The following is a 24,624-nucleotide window of genomic DNA, read 5'->3' as shown; positions in this document are numbered from 1 at the left end:
TTGTTTTTTATACGAAACCCCCTTTTGTTAATTTGTATCTGTATTTTGTGCTTTGTCAATAAAGCGTATTCAAAAAAACAGAAAACAAATCGCTAGTCCGTACTCGCATTCTCGGCAAGTACGTACTCCCGTGCGGAGAACGCGAGAACTCGCGTACTTGAGAATTGAGAAAGGGCCATGGTCTGCAGGTCCGCCTCACCGTGTGAGCTAAGCAGCTATGCTTCAAATAAAAAATCGTATGAGGTACAGCTCGCTGGGCATCACTGCAGCGCGCCTGTTTTCTCCCGGCCCCGTCGAGAACCCGGTAGTATTTTTGGACATCGATGCTGACAGCGATCCTCTGGGGAGAATAATCATTGAGGTAGCTTGCTGTTATCATAGTTGCCTCCAAAGACCTTGATCTGACCTGTAGCGTTCATATCTGTCAGTAGCCAGACCAGATAAGTGCTTAGCGTGAATTTGAATGTGATTTGTATTATCTTGCAGCTGAATGCAGATGTGGTGCCAAAGACTGCAGGTAGGTGAAGCCACGTTCTTTCCACGATGGGCTCATCGTCATTCATTTCAAAAATCCTTTCGATCCACAGAAAACTTCAGGGCTCTGTGCACCGGGGAGCATGGCTTTGGATACAAGGGATCTGTGTTTCACAGGGTCATCCCCGAGTTCATGTGTCAGGTACAGTTTACAGTGAAGGTGCAGCGTCATTTGGCATGTTTTCTGCTGTTGCTGTTGTGTTTTTCTCTTGCAGGGAGGAGATTTCACCAACCACAACGGTACAGGAGGGAAATCTATTTATGGGAAAACGTTTAAAGATGAAAACTTCAAGTTAAAGCACACTGGTCCAGGTACAGCTCCACAGCTTTGAGGGATTACACTAAAACAGTAAAAACCCTTTTCACATATGTCAAAACATGCAACGTCAGTCAGTCACTTCAACTCTGTGATCAGTGAATACAAACCCTTTCACCACTGTTTTAAGACTTAGACACCAAGTGGTTTTATACTGTTATCAAACCCCGTACTGACTTTGGAAGGACTATTGCAAAACTGTAGGCCTACTGTGGCCTCAGACAAAAAAATGAAATGTGAAGGTTTTATTTGAAACTGTACTAAAGCAAAATGATACTCATGAAACTGTATCAATAATAGAGAAAGAAAAATTTATACGATATGAGAACAAAGCACCAACTGCTGTACAGTCAAGTAATGTTAGCCACTTTTTTAGGTACGCTTGTTCAACTGCTCATTAAAGAAACAACTAATCAGCCAATCATATGTCAGCAACTCAAAGCATTTTAGGCATGTAGCCTGCTGAAGTTCAAACCGGGCATCAGAATGGGGAAGAAAGGTGATTGATTGCGGTGTGGTTGTTCGTGCCAGATGGGCTGGTCTGAATATTTCAGAAACTGCTGATCTGCTGGGATTTTCCCTCATAAATATCTCTAGAGTTTACAGAAGTAATTTGACTAAAAACACTAACGTGCTGCTGGACAGTATTCAGGAAAGTGAAAAATCTTGAGTTCTGACAAAAGTCCAAACTGTTTTGATGAAGGTGAGAAGGACATCAACACAGTGATAAAAGTATCTTTAGCAGTGAAGTATGGAGCTGTGTGCAAAGAAACGATATAGGTGGGGGAAGGTCTTACTGATCAGGGAACTTCATTAGGAGAAGTGAAAATTGCACCAAAACTGAACTTCCAGGTGTTATTTGCCACCGTTCTTCTGCATTTTAATCCCACTTCTTCTCCACTAGATGGCAGTGCAGAATCTCATGCAGCGTTCAAACTGCTGGGCATATACATTTTGCAATCCTCATGTGAATGACCTAGTTTTTAGTGAGTCAACATGCACTAATCAAAATAACTCTGTTTGTTGAATAAACATCATCCATGTGCACATTATTTAGTGCTTTGCGTAATCACATCGTGCGTCAGATCACAAGAGAAGAGGCCCTTTTTTTTTTTTTTCTTTTTTCTGTTTTACAATCTTGCATGACGTTGCTGTAATGAGGCCTAAATGTCCCTGGATCAGGAGTAAAAAAGGACATCAAGATCTTGTTTACAGCATCCAGTTCTAAAGATTGCTTTTTTTTCTTCTTCTTTGGTTTTCTGCAGGAACGCTTTCAATGGCAAATTCGGGCCCGAACACCAACGGCTCGCAGTTCTTCATCTGCACAACGAAAACCGAGTGGTAAACACCCCGTAGAACTTTTTAATCAGTCATTTCAGACTCCAGTTCGTGCCTCATCAATCACAAGCTGCTGGAGCCACTTTTTCATCTTTTCCTTTTCGTTTTCTTGTCTTTCTTTTTGGGCAGGCTTGATGGTAAACACGTGGTGTTCGGTCAGGTGAAGGATGGGATGGATGTGGTCTCCAAGATGGAATCCTTTGGTTTACATGACGGCGGTGTGATCAAAAAAATTGTCGTCACAGACTGCGGGGAGATCAAATGACGCCCGAGCGCACTCACAGGCTTCTGCTGGATGAGTCAGTGTGCAGCAATCTAGTATTTACTCTCTCCTGGCTCGTGTGTTCGTGACACGCTGAAGGCGGGGCTGTCGCAGGTGATCAGCTTTTACTCAAATCTGCGCTTTTTAACTCCTGGTTTTGAGGTTGAGCAAAGCCAGAGGTTTCTAACGCTCAGACAGACCTTTTTACTCTCTAAAATTTTTACTCGACTGATCTAAATTGTATGCAAGCATGTAAAACAATTGTGTGGTGACTCATTCCCCAATAACTGCCAAATAAATGACCGATTTTTTTCGACTTTACCAGCTCTGGTCTTACTGCAAGACATTTGCTCTGATGTGCCACAAATCCTGCTGCTTTTAAAGCTTCCCGGAAACGATCCGGCCTGCTTTTTTTAGACATGGGCTCCAGCGCGACTGACTTCCTGTCCATCAAGAGCAGGATGTGACATCATGTGACATTCCACCTACACTGCAGCTGAAGCATCACATGTATGCACGATGGGCATGTGAGCTGGAGCTTCTTAGGGTGAAGTCGTTTTAGGACCTGAAATTGCTTTTTTATGGAGACGCAGGGCGTCTTGAAGAGGGAGAGACATGTCTGAAAGCCAGAGACTGGGTGGTGCTGCTTATCGAGCTAATACTTTATAAAAGTAAATAATGAAGAAGAAAAAGGCAGCTCTTGCCCCTAAATGAAACCATATGTGCGCTGACCTTCCTCCGTTTGTTTGAATTCTCAGATTACATTGTTGCCATAGAGATTTTTCGGCTCTCGCTCTGTTTGAGCTGGAGATGTTGTAACAAACTTGATATAATTTGGGTCCCCACCCTCGGGTTTAGTTTTAGTTATTTGGAATGCATGTCCAATACTGTGTATGGAAACTTGGCTCCGGAGACGACTGTGCCATTTCTTTTTACCACACATGCAAAACAATGACATCTTTACAGCTGGCGCATGCTGCTCCTTCTCTAAGTGTCTGCGTTATCACACAAAGTCAGTGGGCATCTTTTTGGGGGGTTTTCCTGTCCACAAGTGTTGGGAAATGGGAAATGGGGGTGCGTCCTGGCCGGTTTACATGTCTGTTATCTTTCAGCACTTTCATGGCAAGTGGAAAAAAAATGTTTTCCAAGTCTCGCTCTTCTGCGTTACACAACCACCATGAATAATCCATTAAAAACCCCTTTATCGTAATCTATACGCTCAGTGTTGCGTAACCCTCGCACTCAAGAACGATGGCAAAAACACCGCCTCGACAATAACGAGAGGAGCACTCACAAAAACAACGTGTTGCTTTTGGCTGCAATCAGACACCAGAACGAACACCTCCCAGTTAACATAAATTCGGCACAGGACCCGAAAACAAATGAAAACTGCGCAACCCGGGCGGCTTTAATTCAATGTGACTTTTATTCATCAAACTCTGAACAGCACTAAAATGTTTTCCCAACTAACAAATAAGGCACATTTTGGAATGCCGTTTTCATGGACATGAAAAACAGACCTGTGGTCGACTCTCGAGCCCACGACTGTCCTTGCTTCCCATAATCATTGTCCTTCCTGACCGCACGCCTGCGTTCTGTCCAAATCAAATATTACATTATTGCAATACTGCATGACAAACATCTCAAGTGATACAGACAGTAAAGAATACAAACGAGACTCTCCGACTCGACCACTTAAGTGTTAACACGTTACATTCAGTAAATATGTATTATCTGCAGAGGCTACATTTGCGGTAAATGAGGACTAATAACAATCAGACGTTGCTGATAATGTTAAAAACAATATTTACTTTAGCAAACTACTGTAAGGTATTTAAATAGGTATACATTGCACAAAAAAGGGGATATTTCATTCAAAACCAAAACACATGCACATGCAAACTCTAAAATAGTTCTTTGTCACACACGCTTCCTTGACAGAAGTATACACTCGCTACACTACTAATATAACATTTTATAATAGTTTCTTGTCATCGCTGCTTTAACCAAACTACATCTCACAGTTTAATGCGTTTATACAGTGGTGAGTATCCGTCACTAATTAAGAAAAACAGACTTTTCTGCATGTTAACACATTATATTTTCATAATATCGTTTACAAAATGAATACACGTGGCTGTATGGATGCATATGGCAGCTCATAATTAGTCACATAGCAACTGAATAATGGGTTATTCAACACTGATAACATCAATAAATCAAAAACACACACACAGGAAAAAAAAATACAATGGCTTATAATTGAGAAAGGTTATTAATTATGTACCAGCTTTTTTTTCTTTTTAATAATATTCTATGTAGACATCAATATTTCCTTCTTAGTGTAACTTTGTTGCATATTCTATACAAAAAGTGTTGTAAAAAGTCTTTCCATAAATATTTCTGCAGGATAACCCTTCAGATTATTGTAAAACATAAAGAAGAAGAAGAAAAAAAAAACAACAACTCCCAGCTTTGATTATTTCTCAGCAATAGGCCCTTCTTCACGCCGGAAAGAGAAAAAGCTTTGATATTGCTTCAACACTTCAAAAGAGCTACTATCATTGAAAACGATGGCCATCAAATATATACATAAAACAGTCGATCTTTGTCAGGGAAATAACTCTTGATTTTTTGCAGATTGCTTTAAAATTTTCAACATCTATTAAGAGTTCCAAAATACACATCTCATTCATAGAAAATAACAATTTTGAACTGAAAAGGTACTAGAAAAGTCAAGTATATGTAATTCAAGACACTACGTCTGAAAGCAGAGATTTCTCTTTCTTTTTTTTCTTTTAAAATGTATCAGCTGCTTCCATTGGCTCTTGAGTTGCCATTTTAAATGATCTCCTCATAACATGTCTCTGGGCGGAATCGAACTCTGACAGGATTTATCAACATTAACGTGATTCACAATAACTAATAATGTTATTTCTTTATGAGGTTAGTTCATAAGGCATCATTGGTATGTATTCCTTTCACTACAGCCACATGGTCTAATGTAGAAAATAAGGTTATGGGAGACCTGTTAGCCTAGTGTCATTACATAGAACAAAAACAGACATTAATAAGAAGAAAAATGGGTTGTTCCCAACAGTGGTGAATCTTTCATAAAAACTGGGTCTTTACTTTAAATGCAACAAAGTGTTTTCAGTTACTCCTTCAAAGGGACACTCCACAGATTTGCCCTTTAGCTACTGTGATATCTTCTGGGGCTGTGGAGGGTCATTGTCATTGTGAAAAAATCATAAAGCTTGTGTTAAAAACTGAGGAGTTTTATTGTCAGCATTTAGTAGGCTGGGGAGTCTAGCATAGACTGTATATAGAAGATGGACTTGGACACTTCAAGGTTTTTTGGACTTTGATTCTGAAGCTACGAGTTGAGTATTTTGGCCAACTTGTTCATCAAGTGAATTTGAAAGATGGGCCATATTTAAAAAAAAAAAAAAAAAATCACACTGTATTAAATAAGACTTGAAACCAGTGATTGAGAAGTAATTGTGATACAACCAACATTCATGTGAGAAAAATGTATATTTCCTGCCTAGTTGACAAGTGGTTCCTGTGGCTGAGTAAAACTGGTTGCAAAGAGGGCACTGCACCAGAAACCACCTCGCAGTCGCGTTGGTCACTAGCAGATTGTTTGCGTGAAAGCCAACGCCTTCCTTTTCTGCAAACACTGATGCAAACTAGAAACAGAGAACATTCACTTGCAAACTAAAAGCAGAAGACACAACTTCTACTTTTAAGGAAAACATTCTGTTTCCAGTTTGTGTCACTTCCCCACGGAGATTAGCTGGCCAGTGTTTGTGGACAAGTCAGCTCATTCCATGCAAACTAAGAGTAACCGTGACCATCTGCTAGTGACCAAAGGTATATAAACAGGTTTTTTACCAACCAGTTGTGAAATACACATTTTTCCTCAGCGACTGCCAAAGAAAAATGTGGGGACCCCTTGGCGACCAGTAGGGGCCAGGGAGTCCCTAGTGGTTGCCAGGGAGAGCTAGCATGTTTGAAAACGTGCAACTTTGAAGGCAAGCCTCCATTTTTTTTGGAGGAGGTTTTTGCTAATCAGCTGGGGAATACAGGATTCTTAGCAACAGGTGGTTGCCAGGGGGTCACTGACTGATCTGTACATCTCCACAATTCAGACTTTAGCAATAATATCCCAGCAACTGCCAGCAACCAGCTGGGAAATACAAATAAACCTCAATACTCAAAGTGAGCTGGTGGATCATTTTCTCTGGTTGTGGTTTAGGAGGTAGAGCAGGTCATCTACCAAATGGATCCCTGGCTCCTTTAATCTGCATGCCGAAGAATCCTTTGGCAAGGTACTGAAGCTCAAGTTGCTCCCGATGCATTCATCGGAGTGTGAGTGTGTACGTAAGTATTATACAGAGCCTACAGTAACAGTAAAAGTGCTTTGTATTTGATTGGGTGAATGAGGTTTGTGGTAAAAAGTGCTTTTGGACTTCAAGTCCATTTACAACCACAGAAGTCGATCCTCTATTGGCCATTACAAAGAATGTAAATTTAAGATGTCTTAACACTGATGCTGCTTTTGAAATCCATTGTTTATATACAGTCTATGGAGCTTACTTTAAAAGGCTACTGAGTTGCATAATAGTCGATGCATTTTTGGAGCTTGAGCCAAACTGAAAGTAAAGATATTTCATCCACTGCTGCATGCACTGTTATTTAGTGTCTCCTGCAGGCCTCCCAACTGGTGAAGCTGGAATAGTAAATCACTGGAGTGCCCTTTTAAATCAACGGATGGAATTTAGTTAAATTTCCCAACAGTGTAATGCACCAATATCATCCATTTCCACTAAAGCAAGTAACAATGTGTGTTTTTTCACAAAACCCACGGTTTCCTTGAAAAAACATAATGATAACAGATAAAAATAACAATGAGTGAGGTCCACAGTTTGTGTCAACTTCATTCTGTTGTGAGGATCGACTAAGAAATAACATCTCTGTTGATATTCCATGACAACAGACCACAGTAAGATTGTTTTTGCCAGCTGGAAATGCTGTTTCAGCCTGTGCCTCCAACATGAATCGAACACCCACTATGCCAGTTCAACCGCTAATAGCGGAGCTTTATCGTTTTTCTGTCCTGTGTCACATCTTGAACCTACAACAAACTTACTCTGCATCACAGTTAACCACATGCACATAATACTGCTCCACCTCTGAGTCTCTCGCCACAAATCTTTGAAACTTCAAATGGCCTCTTAGCCTTGACACAATCGTTTTAAGGCACATACAGTATGTTATAGTATAAAATATTGTCAGCCAGTTTTTGTAAGGCTAGAAATACAGTACATATAAAACAGTTCACAATTCCTATACCAAGGATCCTTGAAAAGCAGATTTCCATAAATGATAACTAGAATAGTTTCCTCTTTAGTGCTTCACATCTGCATAGTGATATATGGAACCACAGTGGGTATTCCTTTTCCTTTAAAGTGGCTCTATTATGCTCATTTCCAGATGAGTGTTTTTATTTGTGGGCTACAGTGATGTACTTTTGTGTGTTTAGGTTTAAAATAATAAATATTTCTCAGGGGAGCCCTACGATCTTAAAAATGGCATTTTAGCTCATTTAGGATCAGCCCTGTTTCCTGGTCCAAGCTCCTACTGCACTGGTTGAGGTTGTCATCTTTTTAATGTGTTGTAATACTTTGCCCCGAACACCAAATATTTAAAGGATTCACAAAAGAATGACACCAAGATTTCAGTGTGGACCTTGGGCTTAGGATCAGGACTTTTTTACAGCAAGTAATCAAACCATACAGTCATATATTAATGTAGCGGTTGTGCTAATCTAAGATGCTCTTTTGGCTGAAATTTGATCTGTTTTTAGCATTTTCTTCCTGCTCTGTAATGGATTTATTTCTCCCAGCTGAACAGCATGAACAATTTAACTCAATTCTTACAGTTTTTATTAGCAAAGAGTTTATATTAGCTTAAGCTAATAGCTAGCTCTAAAGCTAGCCACCAGGTAGCATATTTTTAGCATCTTCTGCTAGCCTAACTTCAATAATCCAAATTATTACTCAATGATACTCCAAATGTCACTGCTTTTTTGTTTTACATCTTTGTTTATGTCAAATGTTGTGCTTGTTCTTTAGAAATACTTTAGTCAGAACATGGCATATCGTCTTTAGGTGGAAACTAGCTTGCTAACCCGGAAAATTCTCTTTTCAGGGATGCCTGGATGTATATATGTATAACAAGAAATGAGAAAAAAATACATAATAGTTCCACTTTAAAGATATGGTTTATGATATAAGGCCCCATAAAAACGAATGTAAACTTAACTCACCATAAATTTCAATACAGCCATGAATTTTCAGCATCAACGTATCACAAACCACCTTTCTGTCTCTCGACAAACCTGAAAAGCAAAGTTCTCCAAAGCTTCACCTCCCTTTAGGCACTCTACGCTGCAATTAGCTGTTGGACATAGTTTCTTCAGTGTGCAAGCCCTTGGAAAGTTTTCCATCTTGCTTCACCGACTCCACTGAGGCTGCCAGACATCAACTGGCACTAAAACTTGGATAAAAAAGTCTCTCTGAATCTCTGTCAAGCAAACAGCTCCTTTTGTATTTTGCTATCTTGTGGTTAAAATCTATTCAGGATTTATGTGAACAGTTTAGGGTCCAAAATCATGTTTATCAATGCTAAACAAGCTGTGGCAAGCATTTTATCAATAGTTTTGAAACAAGGAAAATATGTGACTGCCAACAATTACTGAACCATTTTTCCCCACAGCTTCTTCTGCCTATCTAGTGTCTATTTTTTCCAACACTAACAAATATATGAGAGGCAAGAACGACAAGAACAACAACAAAAATAGGAATAGGATAAATGAAGCGTTACCTATTAGCAATGCACTAAATCTAGCCCAAGGAGCGTTTTATACAACTGAACCTACAGTAGTTTCTAAAGACAAGTGGAAGCAGTTACACAATAATGCGATATACAAACATACAAAAATGTCTCTTTATGTCCCAGTTAAAATTCAAATTGCACACGAGACAACAAGAAAATAAATAGGCCAAATGTAAGCTAGGGATGCATGGCACATTATCCCTCGGTTAATTCACAGTTAATAAGATGTGCTGCTGACCCTAATAAGGCAAGACATCAAAGGCCTCGTATACATTATGCCATCATGAGAGGCCCCGGTTAAACGTTCGTCACATCTCCACACACTTCACTTGGCAGGGAAATGGAAAGCAGATCTCTGTAAACACAAAGCCAACAAACCCCAAGGTGAGGTAATCTATTGAGACAAATACTGTCAGTGATGCCAAGGAAATACAACCCTGGTGCTAAATCATCAATATAATAATTTTCTGTTGTTAAACATTGAGTATTGAGTAAATTAATCGTGTGGTTCTGATACACAAGGCATAAAAAGTCAATCATTTTGGCCTTTTTTTTTTTTTTTTGCTGTTTTGAAGAGCACTTCAAGAGATAGAGGGTGACCCTCAAACATATTCTTGGATGTACTGTCACTGAAAGAGGAGAAGAATGACTAAAGTCTATGCTCCACAAGTGGCTGAGTAGAGGGAGCAGAATTAATTGATGTGGTAATAAAGGAAGGCATCAGGAGATTTGGGAGGATTAGACCGAATGTCTACATTAGATGTTTCCGAGACACTGGGAGGAAGACGTGAAGAAGAAAGGGTGCCATGTCGTGTTGAGGGAAATCTGGATGTGGACCGGGAAGGGAGGATGTATAATGTCTCAATGGCGGATAAAAAAACAGGGTTTGGGATGGAGCGGCTCCTCTCTGCCACTGAATAATGATGAATATTTATTGCACACGGCGGCAGTAGTAGCCAAGGACTTTACACTTCTCACACAGGTGTTGGGGGTGCTCCTTACTCTGGTCAGACACATCCAGGCCATCTGGCTTCTCTAAAGGTCGCTGGAGATACAAACAGAAGACCAATAATGAGTCATATTAAACACAGAAAAGGGCAAACCGAGCAAGAAACACACATAAACCTCTTGAATTTTGCAAGCCGTTTATTTGGCAGCAGATTCAGGTCAGCTATACGCCTAAGAACTCCAACTCTCATATTCTTCACAGACCTGATGTGTTATTTGCCAAATTAGATGCAGAGATATGGCAATGCACCATCAGCCATGCTAGCTAGCAATACATTTTAACAACCTGGTGCTAAAGGAAAAGATGCAGTATGCATTTAATTGTGATGGACTGTATGGAAATGTTGGCTTCAACACTGGCCGTCTTGGACTCATTATCGAGGACAAAGGTAACCTTTCTGGGCCAGCACGCTTGGAGGTTATTTTAACAGTCCATCTGGAAAATTTTATTTTTCATCTATTGTTTTTTTTCATGTTAGAGCTTTGAACAAAACCTTTATTTATTCCAAGTGGTCTAGCTAAAGGAAACCAGGTTACCATGGGTCACCACAAGAAGATATTTGAGTCTAATGAGTCTTCCAGCAAGTGTTGAAAATGTATTATTGCTTTGTCAAAGACATTAGGTCCTTGATGAAAGCTGGAAGAGGGTTCCCTTGGAGGCTAAAGGGAACTGAGTTCAAGGCCCTGTACTGCAGGCATCACCCAATGAAATGACCTTAGGGAAGAAACATCTAATATATGTACATATAAAAAAACAGGGGTTTTGCAGACATATGACCACAAACAATGTAATGTTAACTAGTCTCTCAGGTACTCTCTGAGTTGTATTGAAACCAAAGCGTGAAAAGCAAACAAAAAAAATTGGAGACGTTTTGCCTTCAAAGTAAAAGTTGTGCTTCAGCACTGCAACCAACATCAAGAAGGCACAGCTTTTACTCTAAAGCTAAATGTTCTCCATTTCTAGTTTCTGTCACTTTTTTGCAAATTTTACTATCACTTGGCTTGAAAGTTGGGATCATAAACATGAAAAACTAAAGGCTAACATAGCAATCTGCTAGCAACAACCGTCAGGAAATACATATTTTTTCTTAGCAACCGGTGGATGCATCATATCGCATCCAATGTGGCAGATTGGATGAACTTGTGTGATGTCGTGTGAGAAACCTCAACACACACACTGTATATAACAAATGCATGTTGCCACCGTAGTGTTACCCACTGGTAGATGAAGTTGGATCGTGAATGCTCGACGTGAGCATTTTGGCTGTAACCATCTTGGTGTTTTGAATCCAGAGAAGATGAAGAAGGACACGATCTGATTGTGGGACAGGGACATTACATGCTTAATTGATACTGACCTTCCAATCACAAGGTAAGCCTTGGTAGAGAAGAAGATGGACTAACCTCTTGCTAGCCATTAGAAATAATCCACCTTTAAAGCACTTGCACATTTTCTTCACTTTTCAGACCCAGAACATAAATCTATCATTTATATTGTCTATGGTCACAACTTCAGGTGGCAAAACCAAAAGACCTGGAGGCTTGCTGACGCAGTGGTAACTCTCAGACCTTCAAATGCCCCTTTCCACTAGCACCAACGCAGCTCGACTTGACTTGGTTTATAGGGTTTTCCATTAGGTCAGAGTACCTGGTACCAGGTATTCGTTCAATACCTACTTGGCCGGGGTTTCAAGCAAGCTGCCGAGATGAAAATGCAACATCAGCTGACTGTATGTCAGTGGATGAGTCACGAGAGCAACTCCTTCAAAAGAATCAAATCCGCCATTTTTGAAACCCAGCACTGAGGAAAATGGCTACGCACAAAGTAATGCCATGGTCCAACAACAAAGTGCAGATTTTTGTGCTTGGTGAGTGACGACAGAATCAGAGCAGCATGACTTTTGGGCCACCTTGCTATAACGATTCCACCCACACTGAGGTGGTGCTCAATCGTAATGCAAAACAACTGAAACCAAGTAGAGCTGAGTCGAGTAGATTAGAGTAGGTACTAGTGGAAAAGCGGCACAAGTTAAGTACTGCAGTTTGTACTAGCTGTTAGCTCCCTATCTTCTATCTAGGATGACAGCAGCGCATGTAAAACACTAGATGTTGCAAAATGTACTAATGATATGCGTGACTAGTTGACTAGATGTGAAAACCTTGCTGCCTTTGCTAGTCGGCGCCAGAAATACTGGTCAGTTAAATGTAATATTATGTAATTAAAGGATAATGGCAGGTTATTTCTCTGAATCTAAGCGGTAAATGATCCGAGGGGGGAAACCAAGCCAGGTGTAACCAAATTCTGCATCGAGATGTGGATTTAGACATCAGTGTGAGTGAAGCTGTAAGGAGTAGAGGTAGTGGAGGTGGATGAGTTTAAACCTGGGGTTACCTGGGGTCAACCATTCAAAGGAACAGACAGTACACAAGAGAGGTGAGGAAGGGAATGCAGGTGGTGTGAAGTGGGTGGAGACGAGTGCCAGGAGTGATTTGTGACATATAGGCAGCATTAACAGCGAAAGGGAAGGTTTACAAGACGGTAGTGACCCCTGCTGATGGATGGGTTTGGAGGCAGTGGTGCTGACAAAAAGAAAGATGGCTGAACTGAAGATGCTATGATTGTCATTGGGCGTGACCAAAAGTGGTGGGTAATAAAACCTCACAATTATATCACAATATTTCAAGAGAATTTAAGATGCTAGAGGCAGCAACATTTACAAATAAACAAAGGTCATTTTCTGTCCTTTTCCAGTGACCTACTGTCACAGATGACAAACTTCCAAATCTGAAGTGTGACTTTATTGGAACAGATAAAACAGAAAAACAGGAAAGTACACTAGGCAAGAAATGTGCAATACAAATAATATTAAATATATAAATATAAAATAACTGCTTAACACTTCAGTTTAAGAATAATTATCTAACTTCAGTAGCTGAGGACTTACATGTTTAATTGCTTTGACTGGCTTTGTTGCAGCTACAAGAGAAGAGACGGACTGAGAGAGTCTGTTTTGTGTAAAGCGAGGGTGACAAAAACATGAGTTTGACATCTAAAAGGGTACAAATTAAAATCTTAAAAGGGTCGAAAGTTCATGTCTGTATGACATTAAAGAGGACCAAATTTTGAACACTCGAGGATGTGTTTGGAAAATCCATATTCTTTTCATTTATGGGAATCCGCAGCCTGAGAAGGAGCTGTGCTGAGCTCTTTGATACTCAAGGACACAGAGGTTAGTGGTCTGTTTCAACTGTTGACCGGGTTGGAAAGGGGAGGGGGGTATGTTAAGTGGGTGACATTGCAAATGCAGAGAATTTGCTTGCCTGTGTGCAGCTTTGCCACAAGACTCAGAGCAGAGTGAGGGTTTCTCACCAGTGGAACAAAGCAGGTTTTACCAAGACACATTTGAACTCTTGCAAAGTGTGTGCAGATTTCAATCTGTGGTTATGACTACAGGTAAGCTGTTTGGTTAAGATCTCAGAGATTTCTAATAAATTATGCATAAAATTTCAGGCTCAGAATGGCGTTAATGCTCGACAGATGTACAAAATGTCCCTTTCCTGCTTCATTTCACGTGTTAACAGAGCAAAGCATGGACAGTTGTGGTATTCTGAGAATGAGCAGGCCTCAAGCAGGCAACGATCCTAATTTTATTTCAGGAAGTGGAATTGGAAGAATGTGAAAAAGCATACATATCAAAAGATGAAGTGTTGAGGATAAATATAAAACTGACACGATTCTTTCTCCAGCTCCGTACCCAGCTGGTTACCAGGATTATTTGAGGTTAAGTTGAACAGATTTCTCTTCGAGTGTTGTTTGGAAAATCACTCCAGAGAATCCTGCTTTATGTGCTTTCCCCTCTTATTATTAAATGTGAGACGGATTTCTGCAGCTGGAAGTCTGACTTCCCTCTGAGTTAGTTTATGTCTGAGACCCATTAATACAGAAATATTTGCTTTAGCATTTGATGGCATTCAGTGAATAATTCCAAACTTTTATCAGTCAGGAAATTTCATTAGTTTCTTCAATGCTGGTTTATTACCAAAGCAATTATTAGTGGTGGGATTTTTATTTTACTGTAATGAGGCCATCTGGAATATCATCAAAACAACACGAAAACCAAAGCCTGATGTCTATGAGCAAGATTTTTTTTTTTTTTTAACTTAACTGCAAATTCTCAAGACATGAGTGCTGTGATGCAGGCTTACATACCTGTTTGTGTGGATAGACGTTGATGTGGCATTTGATACATTCTTGTCCCATGTTAGCCCAGGAGTTGCCACTCATCCACTTCCTCTTACACTTAGGGCACTTGTACTCTCCAAAGCATCTCTTCTTCCCTTGGTAGGGTGTCAGTCCTTCACCTTTGGGTCTGGCCTGTAAAGAACAAAGTGAATAAGATGCTTGCACATGTGGAAGCTATTGGCTGCATATATTAAAAGCCTCATTCTGAAGCCAGAAGAGGAGGGGTAGATCTGACTGGTATCGACCTGTCAGTGACATGGTAGCCATGCACCAAACCATTTATTTGTAACGCAGCACAGGAAAAGCCATCCAAATATAACACACACAACAGCATCCAAGCAATGACACTGTGTTTTAAAACTATGTCTGAAAAATGTAGTTTATTAAACAGTTTCTGATGAGATTAATCAGCACATTATTTTCCCCAGAGGCTCTTCCAGCAAATCTCTCAGCTGCCAGGGGAAAACGCCTGCACAGTGCAGCCACGCATGAAGAGGGGTGCGACCCGGTCAGTCGGCCAGCGAAACGTACCTCGTTAAAGGGGATTTATGCGTCAGCGTCGTAAGCGCAACAACTTATGGCGTAACCTGACGTGCACATCAGTTTTGGAATTTATAAGTGAGAGAATAACGATCATCGTCTCAATATAAGGAATAGTAATCGCAGCATGAATATAAGGACTCACTAATGTCAGCAAATTCCTGAAGTTTTATGAAACTATCAGAACAGGCATGATTAAATGCACAAAGAAGTGGAAACACTTGAGGGAAAAATATGTTTGCGAACCAAAAAAAAAGGTCTCAGTGATGCTGGCAAGCTTTCAACTCTGTGTGGATTGTCATCAATCAGTGGTTTGATCGTGGTTGCTAAACCACAATAATTCAAAGAACGGACATCACTTGGCATCTTCAAGTTAAAAATTCATAGAAAATAACCAAAGACAGATAAAATAAGTGGCAAAAAAAGAAAAAGAAATTGGACTTTAGCCAGGTTTTTGCACACTGCATCACTTTTTTTCATACTCTGTAGGTAAACTAAACAAACATCTTCTTGCGTGTAATAGGACTTGAAAGCAGCAACAACCATAAATTTGTTCAAGTGTTTACTGAGGAGATAATTCAAGTTACAAGTAGGGTTGTGCTCTCTGCACAGCTGGACTTCTTTGCAACCATAAGAGCAGCCCCCTGCTGTGCATTAGATATATTGCAGGTTTACGTTGCAGACCCAGAGACCCATATCTTTATGTAGTTAAAAAATGATAGAAAATAGAAATGCAGTTTTTTTTCTTTCAGTCCAGAAGCTGGATAGATAAGAGATGGTGAGATGACAGCAGGGTGTGTCCATCCTTGTTGTGCTAAAATATTTCCACCTTCATCACACAGGACACTCCTACAAACAGTTTTGGCACAGTTTGCGGTCTTGTAATTGACATTAACTTTCATTACATCTGCGTTAAATTACTCCCAACGATTCTCGTGAGGGAGATGATTACGAACAGTCAGTCAGCCATGAAAAAGCGCAAGCCCGAGGGCAGTTCTTTCTCAGGGAGCCGCCTCTATGACTTCATGTTGGCAACTTTATTTAAGCCACTATAGCAGCAATGGGAAAACAGACAAATTTTTCCTCTAAAAGCATGTCTGCAATGACTGCGAGACATTTGCCAAAAGAAACCCACATGTATGCTGATTAGTAACTTTGTCAGAACTTGTCATTATCAATTTAAAGCTCCATCACTGAAATAAAAAGAAAGACTCATCCAAGAACAAGTGATAGTCATAATCAGGCTAGGAGTGGGCTATCTGGGTAAACAAATATCTTCGTTTTGGGAAGTAAACACTGTAAATAGAATACCAAGGAAGTCCTTTATTTCATTTAAAACCTAAAAAAGATGTTTTCTCATGAAAGTCTGACCCAACAGGCAGAAGTAAGCCTCACGCAACGCATGAAACTGCTGGCAGCTTTCCAGGAAGTTAAGAAATGCTGCGCCTTTTACTTGAAATCAGACCTGTCCAGTCCACTCTTGATTCCCTGCACGACTGCAGATTGTTTTCATCATAACTTTAACATTGCTTGCAGATTCTGGAATAGATGGAAGGGGGGTAAGGGGTACCAAGAATGAGAGGAGGAGGGGGTACAATCAGTATTCCTGGTTTTCTCTTATTTTGTCCTAGCCCATGTATGAGTAATAAGAACTTTAATCAGGAGCATGTGGCTTCTCCAAACAGACGTCAGCACTTTGCATCAGCAGCAGCGAGCCAATACTAAGTAATGGCGGCTGTGCTTCAATCGGGCCCCTCAACAGCATGACCTCAACGCCACTGTCAGCTTTGCATCTCCCACTGTGACAGCATGCAGGCTGGAAAATCTGACTTCTGCTGGCTCGCACCACACCACTCGCTATACAGTGACAGCGTTGTCTTGATGCAATCAATGGGCAATCTTGAAGACAATGCCATGGCAACATTTTGTTTGAACGCTCTCCTCCAAATGAGCTAGCTGTTATATAATCCAGCTATAAACAGGCTGCCATTCTTACTCTAAAAATTCATTTTAAAGCACAAGAACCAGCTGTGGCAAGACTGACCGTTATCACACGCAACAAAATACGACGGACTACTCTGAGTTTAAAAACAAACTCATCAGTGTACCAGGTGTACTGTCCAGGAGGTTCTACCTTACCCCCTTGTTATTCAGATTTATTTAGAAATCTGAACATAATCAGTGGTAATTTCCTCGTGCAGCTGTTTGTTAGAAAAAGAAAGTCTCACTAACACTGTAGCCAGATCTCAGCAGGACAGAAACAGCACTCATCCTCCTCATGACCATTCCTCTCTTGCTCCATGCTGCTTCCAGGGCCCGGCTTTGACCTTTGGCTGCACATCGCGCTCTCTGTCTGCAGCTGAGCCATCTCAGATTAGCTCAAACTCTTTTCGCAATCATTGCTTAGATGCTTGTATTATGCACATAGAATATAGAAACCAAATAATATTATTCATTTGTTGACAATCATTTTATGTCAATTTCATTTTTGTCTCCACAAAATCAAGATCTGAAGATCTGTCTTTGCTGATAGCAAGCGCCACACATCATCTCGATGGATTCTGCTTTGAATCTCATGGTCGCCTGAGGTCCTTTCTGTGCAGAGTATGCTTGTTCTCTCTGTGCCTGTGTGTTTTTCCTCCAACAGACCAAAAACATGCTTGTTAGTTTTGTCCTAAACAGGCCGGAGGTGTTAGTCCTGTGAAGTACTGGCATCCTGTCAAGGGTATACCCAACTTTTTGCCTTATGTCAGCTAGAATAAGCATCAGCTGCCCTGCAAACTTAAGTTGGATAAGCAGGTGAGAAAATGGACAGATAGATAGACAGATAAAATAACGTTTCCTCAATAGAAATACAAAACATGGTCAATATTAAAGCCGATGGCTGTCATTCCATCCATGTTTGGACAGACAGGAGGAGCAGCATATGTGCTAATGGTTGGGCTACTTCAGCCATGCACACCAGTAGGTTAGGTGTGTGTGAGCGTTATAAAAGGCAAACAACAGAAAATGTTAAGAAAAACTTACTGAACACAACAGCTCAAAAGACAAGGACACTGCTGAAAAGAAGGTTCTGAGGAATTTGGTGGTGTGGAGACATTTTGGCTATTTAAAATCTGAGAAAGAAGCAGCAAAGCATGCACTGTAAATGATGTTGGAAGCATGTCCACACAAAGGCAGGCAATACCATAAATTGTTTTTACCACCCGAGGCAGTGCTGTCCTTTAGCACACGCACAATGCCATGCTTTACAGCCACAGCTACTTTGTTCCATACCAAAAACAACAAAAAATAAAGACACAGTGATATCACACGTGTAACAGGATAGTTTATTGTCAAAGACATGATGCCAGTAAGCACAGTCTAAAACGTCAGATTAAAATGGCTGATTAAAGTTAACAACCTTTGTTGATATATATCAATACAGACTGATTTATTTTAAAAAGGCAAGATATCGCAATTTTTGTCCAATATTAACAAGTCCCTGATAAATACAAGTTGTCTGTTTTGAATGTATTACATTTTTTAGGTTAAATAAAATAGTAATTCATTAATATGAATAAAAATCAGTAATAAAATTATTAGTTTTGGACCTGTGTACAATAATATCGTTGTACTGATGGATCAGTCAGTCAAGAATCAGCCATTTTATCAGCATTCTCAGCACAGACCGGTGATCGGCTGGTCCATTCATGCATGTGCATCACGTGCACAACGGCAAAGGCAAATAGTCGCACGCACACTCACAGCCACATGCTAACATTTTGTTTGGTAGGTGAAGGCAGGTGTATAGCAGCTTATTTTCAGTTCATATTCTGTACCTCTTTCCAGTGACAGAGTAGATCCTGTGACTTCTAAATTTTAGTCATCATTTACAAAAATAATACTTTGCATTGAAGAAAAGCTTGTTTTTGTTTTGTATATGATGAAGCCTATTCTTTACATGACTTCCACTTGGCCACACTGTCAAACTTAATTCTGTAGTCATCACTCTTGTCCAATCATTTTCTTGCCTTCCTTCTGCAAAGCAATCAGCTCTGTCCCTTCAAATCTCAGTGCTTTTGTTTTCTTCTGCCTTTCAGCCTCTCATTAGAAAATTAATTACACAAAAACAAATGACCAAAGAAACTTGTGTCTGTACAACAATATGGACATCAAGTTGATAAAAGAGCAAAAAGTGAGTGAAAAAGCAGTGAATGAACCAATTTCTCATCACTTCTGCCTTCCACACAGTCTGGAATTCAGTTTTGTGCAACTGCAAAGTACTTCAGAATTTATTTGGACATTTGAAGTCATAAATCTGAGTATTACTCACATTGTGGTCAGCTGCTGTCAGCCCATTGTAACTCGCCCGCCTCTCATGGTGGTCTTAGACGAAAAACGAGTTTAATTAATGAATTAGGCGCTGGGTTTCTTCCATACATACAGGGCCTGTCCTTCTATTTACATCAGTTTTCACTGATGTAAACACTAATGACTGAGCAAAAATGTTTTAGTTAAGCTCCATTTCCAGGAAAATAATCTTTTAAAACAACATTTACAAACTGTCCACAACAGACACAATACAATGACTAATTTAATGGAATTGCGTCATCACACCATGCAACGCTCTGGAGATGAGCCTGCACAGGAGGATGTGTTTTGTTTTCCGTTGCTCTCTACAGTTGAAACCATTCAAGCTTGTGACAAGCTAAAAGCTAAATGGACATATCTGACCAATTTAGAGCATTTTAGGTGTCCGTCAAGTGGAAACAAGGGTTTGAAAAGGCGAATCGGCTGATGGGGATCCGTGCTAGGAGGCTGCAAGCAGTGTTTGTCATATTACTTAGTGTTTGTTTAAGTCCGCAAGGCTATAGCCCTGTGTGTCGAGATAAGGGTCAGTGTGTGTGTGTGTGTGGAAGACAGTGGCCTTAGACAAGGATGCGATGCTCCATAACCACAGCTAGTTTACCATATCCTCCTCTTGTCCAGATCAGCGCACATACACACACACACACACACACATACATACACATTATGGGTCATTGAACTGTTAAACCAAGCATGCACACGTGATACCCACTTTCTCTGACACAAAACATGGCCACACACAGGCACGAGCAAGCCCTAATTTAATGCTTTTTCCTCTTCTTGTTCCCTTTAACACCCCGGCACAGACACACACACTCTCGGCAAATTCCACACACACAGGTTTTCATACACTCTTGAGACGTAACTGGAAAGTCTCGGTTTCCTGCATTACTCCCACTCAAGTGTTTCGCTCTGCTACAAGAGCACAGATCATTCTTTGGCTAATATCACAGAATTAATGAGCACACAAAGTGCATTAAATGGAATAAACAGAGCTGTGCAAGAGACAGTAAAACAAAGAGGGAGACAAAAAAATGGCACGCAAGAGACCGAGATCAGCACTGGAGCTGACGTCACAGTTGAATTCGAAGCGGCCTCCGTCTCCTGAAAACCTGCTGGTCAAAAAAAAAAACTTGACGGAAAAGAAGGAAAGTGGACAAATAACCACAAGCCCCGTGATTTTTTGGAGAGACCCTCCATTCAGTCCCTCAAAGGAGGGTGGAAAAACGGAAGAAGAAACTGAGAGAAGGAGAGGCGGAGGAGGAGGAAATCTAAATCCAAAGCAGATGGTCTCCGCAAGGGCAACATGAGAAACACTGAGGGCTGTCGTAAAATTGCTGCTCTGCTTTCAATTAGGCCATACATTTCAGTGACTGAGAGAGGGCGAGAGAGAGATGGGGGGGACAAAACAGCGTTAACTAACCACTGTAGCGCCGGCCAAAACTATGATGGACTCTACTCGTTATCGTGTGGAGAAATGCAGCCAATTTATAGTGTCTAATTAACCTAACATGCATGGATGTGGAATACGGGAGGACACGCAGACACATGCAAGAACATCCAGACTCCACACTGAAAAGTCAGGTGGTTCAAACCCTGTTGCTGTGAGGTGACAGTGCTAACCGCTGCACCACTGTGCTGCCACTTACACACGTGTGTAGTTGAACAGAGAGAACAATATTATGGATCTGAAGCACAATTACAGGCAGATTGCTGAATTTTAAGAGGTGTGTTTAAGTAAGAAATCACAGTCTAGACTACATTTAATGAGACGTCTTAAAATTTCTGGGTAAATCAGGTGATACTGTGAAATGGAGAGAGGTATGCAGCCCAGGCATCTGACTCTGAAATTGCAGTTTGAATACCATTTTGCCACAAAACCATCCTGAAATTCTGATCCATTGTAAATCTCTAAAAGATGTCTTATATTACTGACTGCTGGAAAAATGTGGTCCTGACCACCGTCTGAAGCCTAAAGTTGACCTTGCATTTGTGTTGATCTTACATTCCTTGCTGAGAGCAATGGGGAGTGGACAGACACCAGACTGTACACTGAACCATTAATCCTCCTTCAGGTTACCTTTGGTTTAATATTAGACGTCCTTTCCAAACCAAACATAAAAAGGAATCATGCTAAAGACGTCTCCTTTCAAGGTTGTGGCGATTGCGTACTTTCTCAACATATTGGAGGAGACATTAACCTTGAGTCGGATTTCCTACATTATCAGTCCGCAGACAACGGCTTAACTAGACAGTAAGAGACTATAGCAGCGAGCAGCGAGAGACCACAAAATATCAATAAAATTCAGCAGTTTGAATGGCAGGTGAAATATCCATTAAAGCAAAGCAAAAAGGGCACCGAGTTAAACTAGTTTGAACTGAGCTGAGATACTGAAGAGCAAAAAATACTGCTGTACGACATAAGGCAGGGTGGGAAGTATGAAAGAAGGTTACCAAAACAGCCATAACCTGAAACAACAACCAACTGTTTTTAAAAAGTGATAGGTGACAACGAGCAAATTCCTTTATATGTGAACAAGACTTAAAGTTTGTTCTTCACTTCAGCGACGTAAAAAGTCTGACAGATTCCTCTGTGACCGATACCGATATTTAGTGCATTAAAAAGCCGATATATGGGCCGATATTTTTTTTTTCCAGACGCACAAAACAGAAACTGACATCCCAAATATTTGTTATAAGCAGCAACTTATGAGTCCTTACTATGACAAGGCAATCCAATTTAAAAGTAATCTTGTTTTATATCCAGAGTGACTTGTTTGTTCTCAGATCTGGTTGTTGTATTTAGCCTCGCTTCCACTATTAGCTTCTCGGGTCGACTCAGGTCAACTTGACTCTACTTACTTTTGGTCGTTTTCCATTACATTTGAGTACCACCTCAATGTACTTGGCAACCCGGCTGAAGGTCCAGTGACGTCATTTTTATGCGACACAAACAACGAAACAGAGACTCGGCTCGCTTGGAACCCCGATAGAGCAGGTACTAAAAAAGTAAACCCTAAAAACTGAGTCGAGTCAAGTCAAACTGAGTAGGTGCTAGTGGAAAAGGGCTAGTGGCGTTCCAAACATGTGTTGCCAAGAAGGACGTTGCAGAGTGCCCCCTGGTGGACAAACTATGCAACATCAATATTCATAACATGGTTAAAGGGTGTTTCTTCTATCTCTTCTTTACTTCTTAAATTTATATTTATCAGTCATCATAAATCTCAATACTAATATATTGTTAAATAGCTAATATCGGCTGATATATTGGCCTTACTGATATATCAATCAGGCTTTAGTGAAGTAGTAAAGTACTAAATATTAGTAAAGTAATACAGCAAATACAGTGCAACTGTGACAAATGACCCGTTATTTATTTATATTTTGCTTCCTTCTCCATCTATATTGTTTAATATACTGTATTTACAATTATGTCTGCATATGTTTCAATCAACTGCTCCACCTGTTTTTAACTTTCCAAGCAAAATATAAAGAAATGAGTCTAAAGAATTTTGCACAGTACTGTAATTTCACAGTTGGTGCGTCTCAAGTTATCAGCTATTGTTTTTAATAGGTAATGATTATCTAACATAACTCTTAAAACATAGAAACAAACAAACAAAGCCAAGCCTCTCCCTTACAAGGGAGTTCATTGTGTGAGATTCTTTGGTATGATTTGATGATACCATTAACACACCACAGAGTTAAAATGATCCCCGAGATGCAGACAGGTCAGTGATTCATAACATAAGCTTCCCATTCACATTTAAAAGGAAGAGCCTAAGGTTGTTTGTAAAACCACACCAGAAGAGGAAGAAAAGCAAAACATTTGTCGGGTTCCTCGGGTGAAAATAATTCTGACAAAAACAGTTTTTTTGCGCCATTTGGTTTGGGCTGACCACATCAAAGCAAGTCATATGTGAAACATGGAAACTATTCAGTTAAAGTTTCATACTTTCACACGCTGCATTTTCTTAAGTGGTATTTCTATCCACATGTACCTAGAAAAACAAAGGAGGAAATCAGAGCGGTACTCTTTGACTCGTCTCACTTCCCCGTGTCTTAGTTAAACCATTTCATCTGCTTCGACCATCACTACCCGCATTGTCTAACATCACAGCAACTAAAGAATAAAGATCTGAGGATGCAGTCGTCACCATGTCAGTCAGAACTCAGAGCCAAGTGAGGGCGTGCAGATGGCCACTGCTCCAAGACTCTCACAAGAATGACACTGTCCCCACCTCAGCTGTGTCCCACTGCACACAGAACAAGCATTTTTTTATTGGCTGTTTCCGCTGCTGGACTAAACAGCCGCGACTTCATGCCAGAACCTCAGTCAGGTGCATTATGGGAACTGTTTATCAATCCCACCATGCACTACAAGCTCTAAATACAGCCACTGTTTTCCGTGCATCTCTCCCTCTCTCTCTCTCTTTCTCTCCCCCCCTGCAATCTTTCTCACCTCTCTCTCTCTCCTTTGCTGGTGCAGCTGTCTCTTTATAATGCCTGTAAGGAAAAGTGGCTCAAAGTGACAGGAGGAACAGGTGTTTAAGTGATAAATTTGCCCTCCCTAGGGCACAATGCACCTCTGTTTATGAAAACAATCCCCACCCCTCCCCGAATAAGGCAACATAGAATACAAACAATATACTCAGGCTGCCCCAGAAAAACAAGTAGAGGAAAATTATAGGGTGCAAAATCTCTCTTTGCAATCAGCATCAGAAGAAACGCCTGGCTGGAGCCTGTTTAAAGAAACATGCAGTCAAATTACCGAGTAAAACAAATATGTTAATTACAGTCAGATGCAATTAATCCAAGTCTACATATTGTGACTAATAATTACACTTAATGACCTAAGACATCATTGTACGTTGCATGTTGCGCTGTTGCATTCAGTGAAGACAGCGCGTCCATTTATGACTGCCACATGCAAAGGAATAATTTATAATCATTTTTAAAAAGAAAAACTCTGTCATCCATTGGAAACAATTGCATAATTATTACAAAACAAAGCTGTGTTTTTTCAAGTATCAAAGTTAAAGCTGCCTTAATCCCAGCTTGTTGGCACAGACCCTAAACTGCTGGGCTGCTCCCCAGCGTTCCGTAGCGCTCCGATCACTACCTAGCATC

At 40.5% G+C, this 24,624-nt stretch overlaps 2 protein-coding genes across 3 annotated transcripts in view; one reads left to right on the top strand and one right to left on the bottom strand.

Moving 5' to 3' along the window:
- The first annotated feature begins 89 nt into the window (after window positions 1–89).
- Window positions 90–5,172, top strand: ppifa (peptidylprolyl isomerase Fa). Of its 2 annotated transcripts, XM_003451958.4 has the most exons (6): window positions 98–361; window positions 487–517; window positions 588–676; window positions 750–846; window positions 2,116–2,191; window positions 2,318–5,172. In XM_003451958.4, the coding sequence occupies exons 1-6, from the start codon at window positions 218–220 to the stop codon at window positions 2,451–2,453; spliced, it is 573 nt and encodes a 190-aa protein (XP_003452006.1). In that variant the 5' UTR covers window positions 98–217; the 3' UTR covers window positions 2,454–5,172. The 2 variants fall into 2 exon arrangements, with proteins under 2 accessions (XP_013131004.1, XP_003452006.1); XM_013275550.2 differs by lacking the exon at window positions 750–846 and having other exon boundaries at window positions 90–361; window positions 487–521.
- Window positions 5,173–5,381: 209 nt separating this feature from the next.
- Window positions 5,382–24,624, bottom strand: part of zcchc24 (zinc finger, CCHC domain containing 24) — a 38,124-nt gene continuing 18,881 nt past the window's right edge. The window contains exons 3-4 of the mRNA XM_003451959.5: window positions 14,572–14,736; window positions 5,382–10,398 (exon numbers count right to left, since the gene is read on the bottom strand). Of these exons, the coding sequence (XP_003452007.1) occupies window positions 10,285–10,398; window positions 14,572–14,736 (279 nt within the window). The 3' untranslated portion in view covers window positions 5,382–10,284. The remainder of the gene's footprint in view (window positions 10,399–14,571; window positions 14,737–24,624) is intronic.

Source organism: Oreochromis niloticus, linkage group LG13 (assembly GCF_001858045.2).
Source record: "Oreochromis niloticus isolate F11D_XX linkage group LG13, O_niloticus_UMD_NMBU, whole genome shotgun sequence".
NCBI classification, from domain to species: Eukaryota; Metazoa; Chordata; class Actinopteri; order Cichliformes; family Cichlidae; genus Oreochromis; species Oreochromis niloticus.
The sequence above is the reverse complement of the archived record's forward strand: the minus strand, read 5'-3'. Positions and strand labels throughout refer to the sequence as shown.

Bases quoted from the DNA above. Each gene is read 5' to 3' on its own strand.
- ppifa (XM_003451958.4), top strand. From the start codon at position 218: ATGCTTCAAATAAAAAATCGTATGAGGTACAGCTCGCTGGGCATCACT. The intron at 518-587 runs GTAGGTGAAGCC...TTCGATCCACAG, and splicing joins TGTGGTGCCAAAGACTGCAG to AAAACTTCAGGGCTCTGTGC. The intron at 847-2,115 runs GTACAGCTCCAC...GGTTTTCTGCAG, and splicing joins GTTAAAGCACACTGGTCCAG to GAACGCTTTCAATGGCAAAT.